The following is a 21155-nucleotide window of genomic DNA, read 5'->3' on the forward strand; positions in this document are numbered from 1 at the left end:
ATCATGTCTAAATAATAAATAGTAAAACGAAGGGGCTTTCTCTTAAATTGAAAATGCAAGTCAAGTTGGCAATCACTGATTATACAAAAACAACTGACTTCAGAAACTGGCTCCCTCCAGAAACTGGACACTCTTCCAGCAGCACAACCACTCCAAGTTTTCTTAGAGCAGTGGTGGCCAGACCTGGCCTTCCAGCTGTTTTGGGACTACAATTCCCATCATCCCTGACCACTGGTCATGTTTAGTTAGGGATGATGGGAGTTGTAGTCCAAAAACAGCTGGAGGGCCAAGTTTGGCCACCACTGTCTTAGAGGTTCCATGCTACCTCATTGCCTTGATAAATTTTGTATGTGTGTGTGTGTGTGTGTTTAGTCATTTAGTCGTGTCCGACTCTTGTGGGACCATAGCACGCCAGGCACTCCTGTCTTCCACTGCCTCCCGCAGTTTGGTCAAACTCATGTTCGTAGCTTCGAGAACACTGTCCAACCATCTCATCCTCTGTCGTCCCCTTCTCCTAGTGCCCTCAATCTTTCCCAGCATCAGGGTCTTTTCTAGGGAGTCTTCTCTTCTCATGAGGTGGCCAAAGTATTGGAGCCTCAGCTTCAGGATCTGTCCTTCCAGTGAGCACTCAGGGCTGATTTCCTTCAGAATGGATAGGTATGATCTTCTTGCAGTCCATGGGACTCTCAAGAGTCTCCTCAACCAGCACTCTCACACAAACGCAAGCTCCAGGATATTCTGAGCTCTTAATAAGAAGGAAGCAGTACCCACGGTGCAAATTAAGCCATGGTACTACACAAGAACTCCAACAAAGATGGGAGCTGACAGTTGCCTGTCCAAGTTGCTCTATGGAAGTGTTAGCACTTCCATTACAATGGGGACTTGATTTTTTGTTTCTCCCAAAGGTATCCATTACTGATATGACACAATTCTACCTTATTCTTGCTACCTGAAAGTTGGAAAATGCAGAGTCAAGGCAAAGTTCCAGTCTCCCATCAGATTCTTCCCCACCAAGACCCCACCATGGTCTTGGAAGTCCACATTCTCAGGGAGTCCCATCCACGAACTATTTAGCAAAGGAAAAGGTATAGTTCTGCCGAAGAGGGTGGTGTGTATCGTAACAACCTCCCTCTTCTATAACTTTTACCGATTTGCAGTCACTTCACTAGGCTACAGTACAGACAACATGGTCCCAAATGAGTCAGCGGAGTGCCTAACTGCTATTTAGCTCCTCTTCTTCCAGAACTATCTTTCCTGGTCATTAAGCATTTATGTAACTCATTAATGCCTATTTTCTTTTCAGACTGTTTCCTTCCTATTCAATAGAGCAAGATTTACCGTACATTTTATAACCATTATTACAAGGAATGTGTGATGTAACTTGTACCCACTAAAACATTTTTCATATACCTTTTTTCAGAGAAATAATGGTTCATGGCCAGCTCTTAGCTGAAGACTATTTATTTAAATTTTACAGATTCTCCAATATATAGTTACTGAGATAGGCTCTGTGGTTAAATGTTTACAAAAATACCAGTTTTGGGAAAAATTCAGAAAAAGAGAGAATGTACAGTAAAAATGAAATCTGGCATTCCTTTATACTTTTTTTTAATTAAAAAATCATTTCAGCCTATTTACAGATGCATTAAAAATCAAATATCCAGAAATCTTGGTTAAATGAATATGTGCCCACTCCAAGGGTTTCAGTTGTTCTCTCGATTACAAAATGCTCTCTATAAAATTTATAATCTTGAAATATTATTTACAAAAATCCCCATACACAATTTCCCAGACTATATTTGAAACAAAACTCATAGAACTATCTTAGATTTGCCTTGGGGCCAAACACATATATGGAGGATAAGAGGAAAGAGGTAATTATAAGAAAGGTATTCAGTACTTTGAAGATCCTTGTTGATTACTTACATGGAGTTTTCCCTCTAATTTTTCGATGCCTATTGCTAAATTATAATGCATAAATTCAGTCCCTCCAAACCAGCCAGCCCTTTTGTCAAAAAGTAAGATGTCTTTAGTGGTATATTCAGACCCCTATCTGGATTTTTAAAAATAGCTTGATAAAAATAGATGGTAGCCAGAAAGGACTGAGGGAAGAAACAGAAAAATTGAGGAAAATGTGCTCCAATGAGAAGTGGAGTTTCTAGCATACGGGTGGTGTCAGTGCAGACAAAAAGGGAAATTAGCCAACTGAACTAATTTTGATCTCTAACACATAAGTGCTAGATTAGATTTTAACCAAGCAGGTTAGGATTACCATGCTAAATTCCCTTCCAAATCCTAAGGCACTGAATGAACACCATGAAGCATGCAAGAAATGAGAACTTACAAAAGACTGAAGACCACAGAAGGTACTGAATTGCTTCCTCTATTACACTGGCAGAGCCTGCATCCTCATCAAGAACTTTTACTTTGTAGAATTACAAAGCAAATCAAATTTAAAGCACATTGCTAAGGCTACATTTCGAAGTGAATGGAGGGAGAGCATGTCTTAACCATTTCTCATTTTGTATCCTCTATCTTACCCCAAGCTGCTTTTAGCCCCATTAAGAAAAATATATGAATATCTGTATCTTTTCCTAGTGCAGGTAAAAGCATTTGGCTGCAATTTTCTGTGAAAAACTGAACCAGTCAGGAGAATAAATCCTGGTTTCCCTGTGCTGTTTTTTTTTTTACTGGAAATTGGGAGTTTCAGTGGCTAAATAGTACATTTAATCAACATCATGAAAAATAATAATGAAACTACCCATCATGTGCAAGTCCATCCCAATATAACTAACCTACACACAGATGGAGAGTGGGAGGGGCTTAATATATAGTGCAGGAGACTTTCCTGTATGAGGAAACTGGAACTTGTGTACTACTTTCAGCATGTATGCAGAAGACTGCGTCTTGCTAGCTGGTTGAGCCTGGAGATAAGAGCTTCAAATATGAGTAAATCACCAGGGAGTGGGAAGCCTTAACACTTTCTGCCAGGATAGCTGGAACACAGATCTACATTACTTCGTACAATTATGCAAGACAAGAAAAATGCAGCAATTTTCAGATTTAACAGTGATTGACCTGTTCAAAGCACTCAAATACCACGTTAGTTCTCCAAATCTCTTATTTACAATCATTAGAAATAATCATTAACTTTTTGATATATATGAAATGTCATGATTTTATGTATTTACAAAAAAAACCTGTGTACAAAAATATACGATCATTTTATAGTATGAAAACCATTCACATTCACTAGGTTAAAAGTGAAGCCCTCAAACTATTCAATTTATAGATATTAGAGGGAAAAATACATCTTGTATGAGGCCCTCAAATGCTTGTATGAGGCCCTTGAGTAATATGTTAAGATATATGTATATAAGCTATTCACAGTCCTGAATATTTTTTCTGAAATGCTAAAAATGTTTGAAAATATCTCAAATGGATGCTTTCTGTGACTGTCAGAAAAGGGCATAATTTATCTGACTAGTCTCTTACTCTTGATTGAATGTTATCTTTTACCAATCAAGTTCAAACATCTAGCCTCATGTATTACATGCACACTGGCACATGCAACCTAAGAATCTAGATGTTGGAGATGTGTCATAATTGAAATTCTTATTAACTAGGAAAGTCTCTGAAAAATCAAACATTATTACCAAAAAGCACCTGAAGGTAAAGCCACATTACTATTTTGATTCTGCAGCAGCAGGTGCTAAAGTGAGTGTTTCATAACCATCCTGACTTGGACTAGTCACTGGCTGTGCAGTTTTTATCTCTTTTGAAGCAACGGGTGCCAACGAAGGCATCACCTTGGTATTCTGTCCCTCTGATTCTAATGGAAAGTTAGCAGCTTTTAATCCAAGTGGTGCCAGTTTGGGCATAGGCCTCCATGCCATGTCAGCTTTGCCAGCTTCCAGGTTAGTTTTCATCTGCAGAATGGGAGGTGACACACTTCTTGTCTTTGCCACAGATTGCTCAGTTTTTCCACTTCCACCACTATTTGCCTCTGAGTTATCAGCATTTGGGTCCTTTACTTCAGATCCTAACATGATTTTTAAAGAATCAGAATCAGATGAAGGATCTCCCGAGTTCTTGTTACCATCAGGTAGATCATCATCATCCAAGTGAAGCAGGAGAGGAGTTATGGAATCACTGCTCTCTTGAACTATAGAAAGGTCCTTAAAGCTCCCACTCATGGCACCAAGCGGAAAGGGAGAGCCTTCTGCAGTAGCTGATTGTCTGCGACTTTCTAGATCTCCTAGAGAAAAGCCAGAGCTCAGGGAGTTGGGGAGTTCTGATATGTCTGAAGCATCGTCATTCAACTGCTGATTGAGAAATGCAATTTCATTCAGCAGGGAGGTGAGGGTTTCATCTGTGTCATCAGTCTCCTCTATGCCCATTAAGTCACTTGCATCCAGTGCTGGTTCATGTATTGCAGAGGCTACTTTTTGCAGCTCCATTTCTATCCCGGAGTCATTGGGTTCATTATTTTGCAGCTTTTGAAATGGAGACTCTCTTGATTTTTGTCCATCACTTCCCTTCTTCATCTGTTTTAACCTTGCCTGATTTCCGGCTAACTCTTCAGGTTTTGCTGCAAATGGTTCTGGGGATGCCTTCAAACTAGAGACATTTGTTATTTGTGGGAAATTCTCTTTTCGCCTAAGAGAATCCTGTACTGCTCCGGTAGTGCCTCTCCCTTTTACAGAAGAAAGTTCTGTTTTTTCTGGTGACTGAAGATCAGTAGTTTCCTGCAAGGAAGACTCAGGTGTCTGGGAATCCGTATCCAAGGTTACATCAGGATTCTTATTGGCATCCAGGTTTAAATTTGTGTCATCTTCAGTAGCCAGTGATGTCACATTTACTATCCTTGGCATCATGAATTCACCTTCTGTAAGCCAGAACAAAGAAAGGCCTGTTAGAATACTGGAGACAGGATCTGTCCTAAACTGCTTCTCCAAATGTAAACTACTTATCACTTCAACAGATCTCCTTCCTTGTTAGCCTCTGCCTGTTCAGCCTTGAAGTTGGGCAGGGGGGAACTGCCCCAAAATGTAATCACTTCACACTTATTTATAATAAACTTCATTTGCCAGTTTGTTGACTACTCATTCAGTTTGAGGAGATACTATTTGTAACTCCTCTGTGCTTTCATGACCCAGATTTCACCATGGTGTCATCTGCAAACTGTTTCCCCTAGCTCTAGATCAGTGGTTCCCAATTGGTGGTTTGTGGACCCCACCCCCTGGCACCATTCACATAACAAAAACTACCATAGAGATATCAAAAAATTCCAAAGTAGGGGGTCATTGGCTTGGCTTTTCAAAAACAGGAGCTCAGCAGTACTTAGCTAATTGGGAAACACTGCTCTAGATTGTTTATAAAGTTAAAAAACACCAAAGTATTACTTGGGGGATCCCAATATTTCTCTTCTCTGTAAAAACTATCCATTTATTTCTACTCTATGTTGCCTGCTCTTTTAAGCAGTTACTGATTCAGAAGAGGACCATCCTCTTTCCATAACCCTGATAACCAATACACTTGAAGAACTCCAACAGCTGGGCGAGGCAGGACTTCCTTTTGCAGAAGTGATTAAAAAAAATCTCCTTCAACAGGAATCAGGGTGGCAAGCCGCATTTGGCCTGAGGGTCACATTCACCTTTGGCCACCCGCTGCCCTTGAATGCAAAACTCATGTATCTTCACAGTGTACACAGCCCTCAAAAGATTGTCCCCTCAAAAGAGTGGTTTGCATCTCTTTCAGGGTGAGGGGCTGGGCATGTGTCTACTTTATTTCTCTTTTTTTCTTTTTACAGTCCCAATCAGTGGACTGGCATGTGGACAAAAAGTGGAGGGGGATGGACGGACGACGACAACAAATTAGGACCCTGGACTGGGGTAAGGAAGTCCTGTTAAAAAAAATGGTATTTAATAATAATTTACACTATTTTAAGTTGAGCAGATGTTAAGCTAACTGGTCTGTCATTTCATAGATTCTTCACTGAACCCATTTAAAAAGCTGTGTTACATCAGCTACTTTCTAATTCTCTGGTGCAGAGGACAATTTTAGGGACAATCTTCTGCTGCCTGTATCATTTCTGGAACAGTTCACTCTATGGAAACCTTAGGGCCACTGACAACAACTACTCAATACCCCTCACCACCCTCCCACTATATAAAAGGGCCTGATGACTTCTGTTTCAGTGTATCTGAAGAAGTGTGCATGGCATGCACACGAAAGCTCATACCAATGACAAACTTAGTTGGTCTCTAAGGTGCCACTGCAAAGAATATTTCTATTTTATTTTTATTTTGTTTCGATGGCAGACCAATACGGCTACCTACCTGTAACTCATACAGGTCCAGGCACACATGCCTCGTCCTCAGAGGTGCTGCCAGTTGTTCATGAGGTAACCTTTATACTGTCAATTACACCCCTACCCCAGCACTGTACATGTGAATATAATGAAGTTTTTGTTACTGCAGCCGCATTTTAAAGCAGCACCGGCCACATTCACATGGGAACACCTGTGAGACTTGAGACATACACTATGCTATGAACTTCTTTAGCTACAGTGATTGCAGATGTTGTGATTTCTAACACAAATCACTTCTGGGCAGTGCTGGAAAAGTCTGCACTGTATATTTTTGGCAACAAAGGACTGTTGAGGTGAGACGGTAATATTTATTACATCCTGACAGGCTTATGTAGTTGTTTACATTTCTCTTGAGTAGCCAGTCATTTTCGTGATCATTCTATGCTTCTTTTAAAGGTTTTTTTTTATGTTGCTGTACACTGCCCTGATCTTTTGCAAGAGGGTAGTATATAAGTCTTTCTATAAATCAATAAAATACAATAGGGAGAAAGAGGAAGCAGGTAAGTTATTGGAGTTAGAATTCATTTTTCCAGTGCCAGAAATTTAGTAAGAAACTAATGTAGGTTTACCTGAAGTGAGCTCTGGAGCTGTTTCTGCAACTGGAGTGAGTGAGTCACTAGTTACAGCAGACAAGGTAATGGGAACTGGGGAGTTTGGGAGGATACCTTTCACTTCCACTGGTACTGCTGAGCCTGGCAACTGAATCATCACAGAAGCAATACCTTATATCAAGCGAGAAACAATGAGTTAACTTTCACACATACTATCAAGGAAAAGAATATTAAGCAGAGTAGCTATTATGGCAAACACATGGTTTCAGATGAAATAAAATGTTCATCTCATCTAGTAACAGGTACCATCCACAAGGTTCCTTGTGTCTCCTTGATATTCCTTCAGCAAAAACAAACTGTCTACTTCTCTAAGGCATAGATACAGAAATAAGTATTACATTTTTTAAATATCAAGTGTTTATACCTTAAATATATGGACTGGAAATTGGAAGAGACAACCTAAGAGAAATATTTTTCACTTTTTATGAAGAATAAAAGGTTCCACTCAGAAATAGTCACACACCCAGCTTTGATTTTTCAGTCATTTTGTGACCCTTACCTGGCTGTGCTGTCCCATTACTGCTGTCAGCCTCCGATTTGAGTTCAGTTTGCAGGAGTGTGGAAGGGAAGGCAGCAACTTGTCCTGGCGCCAGGGGACTCTTGAATGCAAGGACCTGGCCATTTGCTGTCATTACTAGGCTAGCATTTGTTAATGTCATGGGTATGTCACCTACAAGGAAGCCAAAAGAAAGACACGTGAAGATAAGAGTATAAAAAGTGAAGCAGCATTATATATATATCAATATTTACTTCACCAATCAACCTCATGGCATTCAAAAATGTAACCCACTGTTTCTAATACAGTGGTACCTCTACTTATGAATTTAATGCATTCCGAACACACATTCGTAAGTCGAAAAAAATTGTAAGTAGAAGCAACCCTATCTAAAAATTCGTAAGTAGAAAAAATCCTATCTAAACCGCATCCAAGATGGCGGACGGAGCTCCATTCGTAAGTAGAAACATTCGTAAGTAGAGGTACCACTGTACTAACAAATTTAACAACACACAACAAGTTTCCAACAGCAAGTTTTAAGCGGCAAATATGAAAACAAATGAATTCTGCAGAAAACATTAAAACAAGATGGCAGTAACAAAGTACTGTCTTATACAGAGTAAACTATACTGTATAGTAAAGATATGTGAAAATTGCATGTTTACCTATGCTTGGGCTTTTCTATTGGTAAGTCGCCTTACTTTTGTTTTAATAAAAAAACTTGCACTATGCGTAATATAGCAGGCCAAGTGAGACTTGCAGATACAATGTTTCCAAGAAAGCCCTTTTGCTTAGATTCCCATTTGTGTGATATTCAACTAATCCATGTTCAGTTAGCCTACCTGTGGCACAGCTTCCTTTCCTGGAAAGTATCAATGGTTTTGTATGCTTGCTGGACAAGGTTGGTGGTTTCATCTCTTTAAAGGGAGAAGAGGGGATGTTTTCCACTGAGGGCTTAGCAGTCTCCAGAGTTTCAACCACATCCATAGGTTCTGCTTGCTGCTGCTTCTTTTGTGCTTCTACCGCTTTCTGTTTTGCATAAATGTATTCTAGCTTCTTCAAGACTACTTCCTGTGTCTTGCCTACAGAGGAAAGGATAGTCAAGTTCTCCCTCATATCTAGCATACTTCCCGAAACTTAAAGGGCGCTCACATAGCACAAAACTTACACAACATTACTTGACACACCCAGACAACTTTACAGCTCTTGGGGTTTAATTTCCATGGAGTAAAAAGCTTCAGCAATTTAGTACCTTTCATGTATTTGAAATAGTAGCCCTTGGCATAATCCCAGGATCCCCATATCCCAGTGGCTCTCTTCAGGTTTTACGGCTTTCCCTTTAATGTCAACTCACCTGAAAGGGCAGATACTTTACGAATCAAGGTGTCCTGCTTGCGCGTCAACAAGTTTTTCTGACCCAAGAGTTTATCTGCTTGATCCGTTAGTCCCTGTATCTCTTCCAAGGCCTGAAAAAGGACCAAGGACCCACTTTTAGATTCCAGTAGAATATAGGTAAAGGTAAAGGGACCCCTGACCATTAGGTCCAGTCGTGACCGACTCTGGGGTTGCGCGCTCCATCTCGCATGATTGGCCGAGGGAGCCGGCGTATAGCTTCCAGGTCATGTGGCCAGCATGACAAAGCCGCTTCTGGCAAAGCAGAGCGGCACATGGAAACGTCGTTTACCTTCCCGCTGTAGCGGTTCCTATTTATCTACTTGCACTTTGACGTGCTTTCGAACTGCTAGGTTGGCAGGAGCTGGGACCAAGCAACGGGAGCTCACCCCGTCACAGGGATTCGAACCGCCAACCTTCTGATCAGCAAGCCCTAGGCTCAGTGGTTTAACCACAGCGCCACCTGGGTCCCATATACCTAAGAGTAAATAAAGACAGCAGGTTTGTCCTACTGCCTCCCTTCAAGCTATAAAATACCAACCTGTTTCAGGATGAAACACTTGGAAACCTTGGGGACCATCTGCAATCCTAAAGTAACCTTCAGTTTTTCAAAGAGTCTCCTCATTTCCTTACGACGCCGACGTTCATTTGCTGTGTGTGTTTCGCGGTAATTCGAAAAGGTTTCTTCCTCATTCTTTGGGTTTTTGTTTGGCAATTCAGGTTGTGGCTAAAAAGCAAAAGCACAGCTCCTCTTGTGAACTGTTCAAAACATATAGACATGCAGCCCAAACAATGACTCGTACATCTATAACTTTAAGTCCCGGTCCAGCATTTCAACAAAACTGAGCAGAGCTTTTTAAAAGGTGGAGCTTAAGGAGGTATCTGACTCTGGAGATGCTGCATGGGAAATGAGTGAGCCATGAATGAACCAGAGCAAAAGCTACTGATTCTCAGTTAGAACAATGAGTGTTACCAAACCTAGGCACAACAGCATGTGCGAGGAATGCCCTCAGCGGCAGTGGTCACAAGTAAAGTCCAAAGTATATAACAATACTTGAGTATAAGCAACCCACCTGAGCTTGCTGTAGTTATGCCAATGATTCACTAAAACTAACTATTAAAACTGGGACAGAAACACCAGCAGGCAAAAAAACCAAAAAATAAAGGAAAAATCTCCAGGTGTTAGAAACGAAATACATTTTTAAATATTGAATTTCTTGCACTTGAATCCCCCCCCAATTTTTCCTCTCTTCTCTACTGACCCAGGGAACAGCAATGAGTGGTATGGAGAAGCACGTAGCACTACAGACTCCTCTGCAATAGCCAGCCCTTGGAACCTTCCATTTTCTTGTTCTGGATATCTCATAGCCAAGCTGGCCACCTACAACTTGAGAGCAGAACCAGATGCTGTTAACAATGCCACCCCCCATACAGAGCTCTCCTGTTTTTCCCTGCTTTTCGACATTCATACTCCGTCTCACTGGAGGAGAAACAGTGGTAAGTCTTACTAAATATTATGGAGGTGGAGCAGGGCATGATACAGGATTTGCATATCAGGTACTAAACAGCGGCACATCTTGCTTCACCCTTAGAGACACTCAAAGATAAACTGGTGCATCTTTGGGACTGGCAACATGTATTACAGAGGAGAAGAAGGAAAACAAGCAAACAGACATGTACCTACCTTGGGAGTCTTGGCAATCTTCTGACTAGAATGGTCATGCACAGAGTTCCTGCAAGACAAAAATGGATGTCATTTTGGTTGTGCAGGTTTCCAGTCTGGTTTATCTTAAGACACATGGATGCCCCTATCCCTCAGAGGAGCAATTCTTTGTCACAAAGGAGTAACTGCTTGTCCTGGGTCCCTACTAAGGATCATATTTTCTCCCCTTCAGAATGGCACCCAAGACCCTCATTCAGTGTGGTGCAGCTATAATGTCTCTGAAGGTCTCCAGGTCAACTACCTTGGCCTCAAGAAACCAATCTTGTTCCCTGAGGCACCATGTCTTCTGTGGCAGTGGGGTGCTACATGGGGCCCCAAGCCTCTTCCTCCAAAGAGGTCTCATTAGCGCCTAGGTCAAGTGGGATCATTACATTTTTAATGATCTAGAACTACATAATTGATGGTAAAAATATTACAATTATTATTATTTTAAATGCTTACAATTGTTTGGACAATATGACATGGGCAGCTGTAGCTTTCAACCGAGCAATGTTAATTTGCTCTGTAAGTTCCTCCACAGTCTCAATGTCCACATTCTCCTCTGATCCATTAGATTCACTTTCACTCTGAAACAAGATTTAAAAGACAGCGATCAACTTACAGACAATTCACAGCAAGACATGCTAGTTCTTTTTTTAAAAAATTAAGTACATAAGAAAAAACTACATCTTTAAGAAGTGATGATATAATTCACAGCAATTTTTCTATGTAACAACTGCATTGATAAAATTAAGTATTTTTTAACACTAAAGCAGGTATAACATTGATATAAAAACAAGCATTGAATCACTGAGGAAGTATAGCAGAATTCATAAACGTAAAAGTATGAGCAAACAATCAGTTTCATCTGAAACTTTGTATTGTAACAACGGAAAACAATTTGATAGTTTGTCAATGCAGTGTCGGGTACAATCTTTTGTTACTACTCTCACATAACTGTGGAATGCATTTACATTCTGTAGATATAACAGAAATGCTCCATGTTGTAAAAGGAACAGGCAGAGAAAAGAAAACAACTTCCTTTTAAATCACAAGTTTTTTTAAAAAAAAATTAAAAATAAAAATTAAAAATACAAACCATAAGTAAATAAACAAGTTATCCCGAGGCAAAGAAAAGTTAGCAATGGGAGGGAGAAGCAGGCTTAATCCTGATACCAATTTAAAAAACCACATATGTTCAAGGTATAATAGAAAAATGGTGGGCAGTAAAATGGATATAAGAAGTCAGTAGTTTTTTAACAGGTACTATGTAACTAACATAGCTGCACATCTTAAATACATTTTGTTTCATCATGTACATGGAAGCTCAATATATTTTATGATCTACATCCTAGATATTACCTTGAGAATCCAGAGGTCTCATTCATTCATCAAATAAAGACAGCAGAATTACTCTTCCAGGTTAGTTCTTTTAAATGGACAATTTGCTCAGACTTGAAACTTAAGATTAGAACCAATGTCAGTACCCAACTAACTTGTTCCACCAGCGCAAGGATTTCTGACTGTGCAACATAATTTCCCCCTTTCCTCACACATGTCCTGTGCCCTTTCTAAATCCAATCTGAAGGACTAAGTGAAAACCCAGAACATTTTGGGGTGGGGAGTTCCATTGTGCAAGCGTGCACTAACAAGAAGAGTTACCTAGCGCTAGAAGATATCAAGATCAGCATCATACTAAAAAGTAAATAAGAATAATATTTTTTTAGAATAGCTCTTCTATTGAAACTACTCACTTTGGAAAACAACCCATTATTTTTGTATAATTGGCCAATAATTTAGTTCTGCACTATTTAAATAGTTTCCTCCTTTAAAAGGCAGTGATTTATAACCCTAAGTCCACCCCTGCCTTGTAGTTCTTCATTGTTCTTCCTTCCCACTACCTGCTCTGTCCTCATCACAGTACTTAATGTCTTACCTTTTACAGTGGTACCTCTAGTTACAAACTTAATTTGTTCCGGAGGTCCATTCTTAACCTGAAACTGTTCTTAACTAGAGGCATGCTTTTGCTAATGGGGCCTCTTGCTGCTACTGTGTTGCCGGCACACAATTTCCGTTCTCATCCTGGGGCAAAGTTCTCAACTCGAGGTAACTCTTCCAGGTTAGCGGAGTTTGTAACCTGAAGCATTTGTAACCTGAGGCATTAAAAAATTCCTTCCAGTTACACATTAGAGACCAACTAAGTTTGTCATTGGTATGACATTCATGTGCATGCACACGAAAGCTCATACCAATGACAAACTTAGTTGGTCTCTAAGGTGCTGCTGGAAGGATTTTTTTAATTTTGTTTCAAGGTACCACTGTACGTCTTTTTACCTACTTAATGTCTGTGGCTTTCAAACTTTTACTTACCTGAAAACCAATACATACATCTGATCAAATTAATAATCAGGAATAGCACAGAATCATAGGATGCAGGCACAAACCAAGGGCTGAGTGAACATAAAAGTCTTTGCCACTATCACTGGAGGGAAAGAAAGATGTGACAGCATGCAAAATCCATATAAAATCAGCAAAATAATTTTACAATGACTTGTGCTTCCAATTTAAAGATGTACTCACCAGTGTTTCTACATTCACTATATCTTCACTTTGATAGCCAGATGCTTCGTCAGCCATCTCATCTGCAGAATCATCTGTTTTTTCATCTTTTTCTGTATTATCCACGGTAATATTAATAATGGCAGGCAGCGAATCCTTTCTGTGATAGCTGGTTTTCAGTATATTCTGTTGTTTCTCACATTTAGGAAATTTCTTTACAAGCTCATCAGCACCATTGTTATTTTTGTTTTCTAAAGCATCTGAAGGCCTCAATGTTTTGCTCCAAGTTTTGCTAGCTTGAACAAGGCCATCTTTAGCAGTCAAGTTATCTTTCTGAACACCAGTATCTCTTTTACATGAAAATTCTACTGCATTATTTACATATTTGCTTCCCAATGTGGTATTTTGGCCATTTGCACCAGGAACCTTATGCTTCCTTCTAACCTCGCCTCTATCCCTCTGTGCTGCCACAGAATGACCCTTTTCATTCATGTTTTGCCCTAGTAGTTCCTGGTCTTCATTTCCCCATGGACTCAAATATGATTTAGTTTTTTTCTCCAGTTTTTCTGCACAATTCGTTTGTACTTTGCACTCATCCAAAGGCTTCTGAGATGGTTCAACAATCATTTCCTCGTCTGTTTCTAACTGTTTCTGTTCAACTCCTTCTGAATCAGTAGCTGTGCTTTGTGTTTGCTCAGAGTGCATTTCTTCCTCATTTGAGTTCTTTAGCTGTGCTACTTTCTGCTCGTTTAATGCATCATGTGCAAGGACTGAAGTTTGACTGCCACTCTCAGTAACACTCTCAGAACTACATGAAGCTTCATTTGGGGTGTCTTCAGGATGTTTAATATTAGCCATCACTTTATTTCCCCCAGACTTTATTTCCTGGCTGGTGTAGGAGCAGTCCAATGATGCAATCTCAGGCTCAAGGATAGGATCATCACTGGATAATTCTCCCAATATTTCTGCATCCTTCTCAGCTGTCTCTGAAGTTATAGCATTCTTGTCACGTGTGAGCTTTTCACAAGAGGGCTCTAAATGGTTTTCTGGCAACTTATTTTCTTCCTGTCTGGAATCTGACATTGTGACTTCTGACCCCATAGCCTCCACCTCTTGTAAGCATCTTGTCTTTCCTTCTGGCTTAAGTGAACTCAACTCGTCTTTCTGAGATGTGTTATTTACCTCAACTTGTTTCAAAATGGAATTTGAAACTTTCTTCTGTCCTGGAACCTGAAGCAAGGCAAAACTGCCCGACTGAAGAGCTATTAGATGATCTGGTGTGCTGCTGGTGTCGCATGTTATTTTAGAATCTGAAGTTGTCTGACTAACCGCCAAAGGAGAAATCCTCATAGTCAAAGTGCCAGCCTGTGAGACAGGAGAAATGGTGGGTTCTGACTGAGCAGCTGAAATAGGAAGTGTGGGCCCAGATCCAATGGCCTGCAACGTCTGGTCTGTAGGTGGTGCCATGGTTGAAGCAGAAGGAGCTTCAGCAGCACAGGACACGGCTGAAGCAGGAGACGTGGATAACCCAGGAGCTTCAGTGGCAGAGGATATGGGTGAAGCAGTAGGGAGCACAGGTAACATTAACGGGCTCTCAGTGGTAGGGGTTTTGGGTAATACAGAAGGTTCTGTGGTACTAAGGGGCATGGTCAAAGCAGGAGGGTCCTCAGCAGCAGTGGGCACAGGCAAAACTGAAGGAGTTTCAGCAGCAGCGGGGATAGGCGTAATGGAAGGGGCAACAGACGACCCCAAAGGAACCCCAGCAGTAGGGGGCACAGATAACATCAAAGGGGCAGGGATGGTTTGGATTCCAGATAATATAGAACCAGCTCCAGTGGTTGCAGTCTCAGGCAAAACAGACATGGCCTTTGCTGTTGGAGAAACAGACAATACAGGAGGGCTCGCAGACAGAACCGAAGTAGCCATGGTGGTTGGGATCACTGATGAAACCACAGAGGACTGACACACAGATACCTCAGAAAGCTTAGAAGGGCTTGGCAACCGGATTTCTACAACAGATCCTGTAACGAATTGAGAAATACTATTAGTAATTCTTGCCACCTAGTAACTCATTTTGTTTGATGAAAGCAAACTGTGCATGGATAGTTTTGAAAGGGGGAGAATCCATTTGTTTTGGTTTTGGCTCACTGCTCATGGTTTCTCTCAAAACAAACCATGAGCTTGGGCTCAAACATATGACAATGCTCTTTGGGGAGGAAGAGTGGGATATAAATTTAGCAAGTAATAAACTCCGGCTTGTTTTCTAGCAGCACAGCAGCCAGAAATGCATTAGCTATGAGCACCTGCACGTCTTTGGTTGGGTTATACCAAGGTTTAGTTTCAACTATGGTTTAACATTATGTACAAACCAGGCTACAGAAGTCATTGGAAGACTTCCCTTGCCCCCTGTGGACTTGGATGCAACTAGCTACCTTGGTGGTGGGTGATGGTCCTATTATCAGAATACTCTTCTGAGGGAGGCTTGCGTGACACCTACTCTAATGCCTTCCACCCTAGTACTTACCGGTAATTTTCCTAAGACTTTTATTTTTTATTTTATGCTGCTCTGATTTTACAACTATTGCTGCTGCGATGCATATTTATATTGTATTTGAGACCTGGCTTGGAAGCATTTTATATTAAAGGGCAGCATATGAATTACAATTTTTAAAACTAATTTTAGGCACTGAACAAAAATAGACGCACAATTATAGGAAACTATGCTCCCCCCCCCCATATTTAACTGCTCTATCTCAGAAAATAGAATAAATAAGATTTGACACATTCTGTACCTGGATTACGTAACATTACGGGTGATAAACTAGGTTGGGGCCCTGCAGGTTGGAACTGATGCAGCGGAACAAGCTGGATAATCTGCCCATTGGGGTGTCGGTAGAGATTCACACCAGCAGGATTCCTTAGAGGTTGCAAAATCATTCTCTTCCCCTGAGCAACTTGCGTGTTTTGTTGAGGTCGCAATGTAGGAGAACTCTGAGGTACTGGAATCAAAAGCAGCTGTGGTCCCATGCGTTTCTCTGCTCCAGGAGACAATCCTGGAGGGCTTGTAGTTCCTGCCAGATTAGGAAACAACACTCATCTTAATGAAGTCCCATTTATACAGCAAGATTTACAGAGCATTTTAAAAAAACAAAAACGAAGAATCTATGTGACCAAAGTTCCATCTGTTCCTACATTATGTTTCCAGCAGGGATCAGACAGATCATTATGGGGAACTTGCAAGAATATGAAAGCAACACCTTCTGCCGTTTGTTCTAGCAACTAGTACTGTATTTAGTTCCCCAACTGGAAGCAATGTCTGAAGAGCAAAAGTGGGTTTGAAAGAATAGAAATCCATTTCAAACAGTTTTTACCAATTTTCCCCAGGACATCTCCATATATACACAAGTTCATGCCAATACACTAAAGCCAATACACAAGGAAGTCTTTTTGCATCAACTTTGCTGTGCAGAAGTTATTTGGCGAACAAGTATTGAACCACTGCACACAGCAAAGGAGAGATATGAAGGTTCTGGGGAAGGAGGGGAACCAAAACAAGGAAAAGTTTGGAAGAGAAACTGCCATTATCTCTGCACCCCTTTGGAGGTCCTTTTATTATCACAGTATTTTTTGCAGCTGAAAAATTTGAAATTTTGAGGAACACTGAGAAAACGCATGTGAAGTATTTGAAATGAGTGAAATGCTTTTTAAGACAAGGCTTTATTCACTCAAAAAGTCTGCCAAGGACTTCTGTCTCTCATAATAGACAGACTAAGTGACAGGTGTGTGGACCAGCAAGAATTGGCCCATCAGTAAGGGTATACCTTACCTGCTTTTTGATTCGATAAAGGACTTTTGTTAATTCCTGAGAGTCCAGGAGCAATACAGCTAACTGGTGAAGTTGGTGTGGGCACCGAGGTCACGGATGCAGTTGTGGTTAAGATTGTAGAGAGAGATGCTGCAGAAACTGGAATACCAATAGCTGACGGGCCTATTCCAGGCAAAGCTACAGTCGCAACTGGCGTAGCAATTCCAGGTGATTTTGCTATTTTAACAGGAGCCCTAGTAGCTGTGGTTGATACAGTCCTGTTTTCAGGTTTTCCAACAGCATTTGCTTTGGCGGTGCCAGAGGAGCAGGGAGCTTTGTTACAGGGTGGGCTAGCAGCAGTTCCAGCAAGTGATGACACAGTGATAGCAGGAGAAGTAAATGCGGTTGCCCCAGGGGAGAGCGGCATAGATTTGATATTAAATTTCTGTGGTCCCGTCAGAGGTTGGGTTATTCTAGTTCCAGGAACCTTCTGGTGTAGTGCCCCAACGGCGCTTATAACCAACTGAGACGCCACATTGTGTAGTAAAGGCCGGGCAGCTGAAAAGAAAGATTTTCAAAATCAAAACTATTAGCAGTTTTTATCTTTCCCTTCCACAAACTATAACAGCACTCAACCTAGTTTTATGCTAAGGCCTCACTTTCCCAATTAACACTTACTGGTTACACTGCCTCATTTTCAACATAATGCACCTAATCATCTGTATAATGTCGCTGCATGTGGCAAAAAAGTCTCAAAGCAGCTTGATGAAGGATATTACAGAACATAAATAAATATGAATACTATACTCTCACATTCCATGCTTTTTATGCTTTACAATTCAGACAATTTATAATACAGAAAATAAGGTTTCAACGTACCTATCTGCTTCTGTGTTGAGGCATGAGCATTTGGTGATGTTACAGTGGAAGTGGATGTCATGTTACTGGAAAATGGAGTTTTCGAAATTTCTGCTGTGGGCACTTCAGCTGACGGTGGCTCAGAAGCAGCAAGCTTGGCATCAGACTCTGACTTGGAGATTGCAGTACTGAGTGTTGATGGGTCAAGCATTGTTGGTCGCAGCCTGCCTGTGATATATGCAGCAAGTCGATTGGCTGGGTGCAATGCTCCCATCTGTCCTAGAAGCAGTTTGGCTTGAGGGTATTTTTTACCATTAACCTGCAATAAAAAGATAAATATACAAACACTTGCTAACCCTGTCTTTTTCTTTTTTTTTAACAATGCCTGGGATCCAAAGCACTAATTAGGCTCACACAAGGAGCTCTAGCCCAGTTCAGTTCCTTATCCCCCCCCCCTTTAGATAGTTGACTGTCAATGCCATATGTTTGAAATTTCATTCTGTCTTAAAAGGTTACCCAGTAAGCTTAATGGCTGATGAAGATTTAAACTTGGGTTTTCCCAGTCCTGGTCCAACACTCACTTTAGCCATTACATAGATTCAGAATAGAAATTCTATTTACATGTACAAGCAAACACAACTTAATTTTATGCAAGTTTGCAATCTGTTCAATGGAGCTTACTCCCAAAAAAGTAGGAACAGGATTGTAGCCTTGGTCTCCGAAACCCTGAAGTGCTAGATTTCCACCTTTTAGTGGGCTAAAAGGTTCCCAGCTGACCACTCCTCTATCCAGCAGATCAGGAGAATCCAGTGTAATTTGACAATCACATACCACAGGGTATTTATTTTATACTGAGAGGGACTACTGGCCAATGCCAATGAATGTTATTTAACCAAGTCATATTCAGATTAGACCCACTAAAATCAACAGCCTTACATAATTTAAGTCCACTGATCTAAATGGGTTTACTCTGCAGATGACTAACAGTGGTTATCACTGTAGATAATATTTTTTAAAAAAATTCAGACACTGGTCCAGTTTGCACATAATGCTAAGCCAAACCATGGCTAAGTGTGAAAGCATTGAGCATATGGGTACTCACAGGAAACACTGTGGTTGCTTTCCTCCACCTCTGGTACTGCTATTCAAAGCTGTGTCACGGTTTAAATTAGCATTATGTCTGAACCTGGGCTCATAGGTTGCCTCCCAGAGATAAACTATGAGCAGTAAGGCAAAGAAGAAACTATGTCTACAGCTTGCAGTTTACAGTATCTGGAACTAGGTGAACCTCAAGCCTCAGTTCAGACTTAATGCCAAGTCAAGCCACAGTTTAGCTCTGGGTACTGGGGCAGCAGCAGGCTTCAGGAGGAGCAACACTGGGCTGCCAGAGACTGGGGCAGGAAAGAATTTGTCAGAGGATCCTGTGCAATTACATGCATATCTCAGTTTCACCCTCTCCAACATCCTACAACTGGAACTGAAATATTTTCAAACCTGTGCATATCTCAAAAGCGGACCCAACCTTTTACTGCACACTGGGGATATGCCAGAATGACAAGATACTCTGGACAGCTGGCCTTGGGGTTCTGTTGCTGCCTTCTGGCCAGGGAGTCAGGACATTGGGGCTTAGAGCCTCCTCTTTCTCCTCCAGTGATAAGATTAGGAGACTGCACTCCTGGCCCCACAGGAAAGGCCTATGCCATGTTAGTTGTATTTCTCCACTCAATAAGCAAATGATACACAAGGAAAAAACCACCTGGTATCCTAGAAATAACACATTAAAAAATCATCAACACATAAGAAATCCAACCCACCTGAATCGAAGATGAGGAATTCAAATCAGATTTGCATGTGTAAGCAATCAGCTTTCCTGCAGGAGAAAGCCCAGCATAAAAAGGTAATCCTTTCTTCCTCCTCTCCCGTAACATGCCAGCTGTTAATAATGTGAATTTTTCTGTCTTTTTGCATGGTGACAATCTATTCTCAGAAGCCTCCAAAACAGAAATATGGGCCTTTTCATCCTTGCTTTGACTGGATAGCATGGAGATTTTCACCCGGGAGTAATAGACAGGAGCGTTCTTCTCATCCCAGGTTTTGGTTTCAGATTCTAGGTCAATAACAAAATTTCCTACTTTGAGGGACTTTGGCATCTTACTCTTGACATGCTGCGACAGGACATTCAAGATCTCATTGCGATCTTCCTCCCAGTTGCAATCAGAAACAATCTCAATTAGTTTGGTTGTTCCATCTTGTGAAGTATGATGTACATATGAAGTTGATGGATCCCCAGCACTACAGGAAAACCACCAGGGTTTATCTGAAAAAGAAAGGAAACAGGTTTCTGTAGTGTTGCAGCAGCAGAGGAAATCAAGCAAATCAAAGACATGGGCAACATTTCCTAATTAACAATGCCTGATTAGTCCCCATGCCTACGGTAAGTAGTGGGCCATGTTCTCCACCCCTTGTTCTCAATGAAATATTTGTATCTGCCAGAAAGGCACAGTGGTTACATTATCATTTCTTAACAAGTTGCAACACTATCAGTTTCAAAGGTAGGATGGCCAAAAATGTACCAAAGGGTTGGGGAACCTTTTGCAGTCCTGGGCCCACATTCCTCTGTATGGAATCTTGCAGGGGCCGCATTCCAGTCATGAGCAATGTCAGAGGCAAAAATGGGATGAGCAATGGATGTGACTCAAAACCTTTGCACACTAGGCTACATTTTAGCTATGCAAGTCTCAGATTTCTACGTATATCTTTCCATCTTGGCAAGCGAGAGACATCACCACAGTTCAAGGATACGTTGGGGGGGGGAGGGAAGGATGTTTCTGTATGTCTCTGTGTGTTATCTGTAAGTAATCAAGAGTGTTTGGGTCAACCTCTTGAGATGTCGCACAATCACTAGCATTTTAACATAGGCAAAACAAACAACTAAGCCCATCTTTCTCAAACAATAGGAACTTGAGCTACTCTTCTGAACTCATTTAGTTATACTCCTTCACCACAAATGCTTGTTCCACAAGCTGTCCTGGGAACACCAATGGGTGTTAAAGTACAGGAAATGAATTATACAAGCATGCAGAGACCCTGAGCATAAATGACTGTAAGCATTCCACTGCTGTGGGAAAAAAATCCATGGTATTAATCTAACAATGACATTAGAAAATAATGTGATAGCCTAACACAGCACACAGGGAAACATTCAAAGACAGCAGCAGCTCTTCCCTGCTTCTCTTCTTCTCAGGTCATTCCCTTATAACGTTATGGATAAATTGGGGGGAGGTGAGTTAACCACCCAGTTCCCTTACTGGAACACTTTCCAACCCTCTGTTGTCCGGCTGCAAGGCTGCCATGCCTGT

At 41.1% G+C, this 21155-nt stretch overlaps 1 protein-coding gene across 5 annotated transcripts in view; it reads right to left on the reverse strand.

The window, feature by feature from the left end:
• Positions 1–1445: 1445 nt before the first annotated feature.
• MGA (MAX dimerization protein MGA) overlaps positions 1446–21155 on the reverse strand; it is a 41133-nt gene continuing 21423 nt past the window's right edge. For all 5 annotated transcript variants that reach the window (XM_035111920.3, XM_035111929.3, XM_035111912.3 and 2 more), the window contains exons 13-25: positions 19611–20113; positions 17818–18115; positions 16960–17496; positions 15926–16204; positions 13155–15154; positions 11037–11161; positions 10557–10605; positions 9414–9599; positions 8835–8946; positions 8323–8562; positions 7484–7654; positions 6943–7095; positions 1446–4888 (exon numbers count right to left, since the gene is read on the reverse strand). In XM_035111920.3, coding sequence (XP_034967811.2) covers positions 3687–4888; positions 6943–7095; positions 7484–7654; positions 8323–8562; positions 8835–8946; positions 9414–9599; positions 10557–10605; positions 11037–11161; positions 13155–15154; positions 15926–16204; positions 16960–17496; positions 17818–18115; positions 19611–20113 — 5855 coding nt within the window. In that variant the 3' untranslated portion in view covers positions 1446–3686. The remainder of the gene's footprint in view (positions 4889–6942; positions 7096–7483; positions 7655–8322; positions 8563–8834; positions 8947–9413; positions 9600–10556; positions 10606–11036; positions 11162–13154; positions 15155–15925; positions 16205–16959; positions 17497–17817; positions 18116–19610; positions 20114–21155) is intronic.

The sequence above is a fragment of the Zootoca vivipara genome, chromosome 1, assembly GCF_965207765.1.
Source record: "Zootoca vivipara chromosome 1, rZooViv2.hap1.1, whole genome shotgun sequence".
NCBI lineage: Eukaryota > Metazoa > Chordata > Lepidosauria > Squamata > Lacertidae > Zootoca > Zootoca vivipara.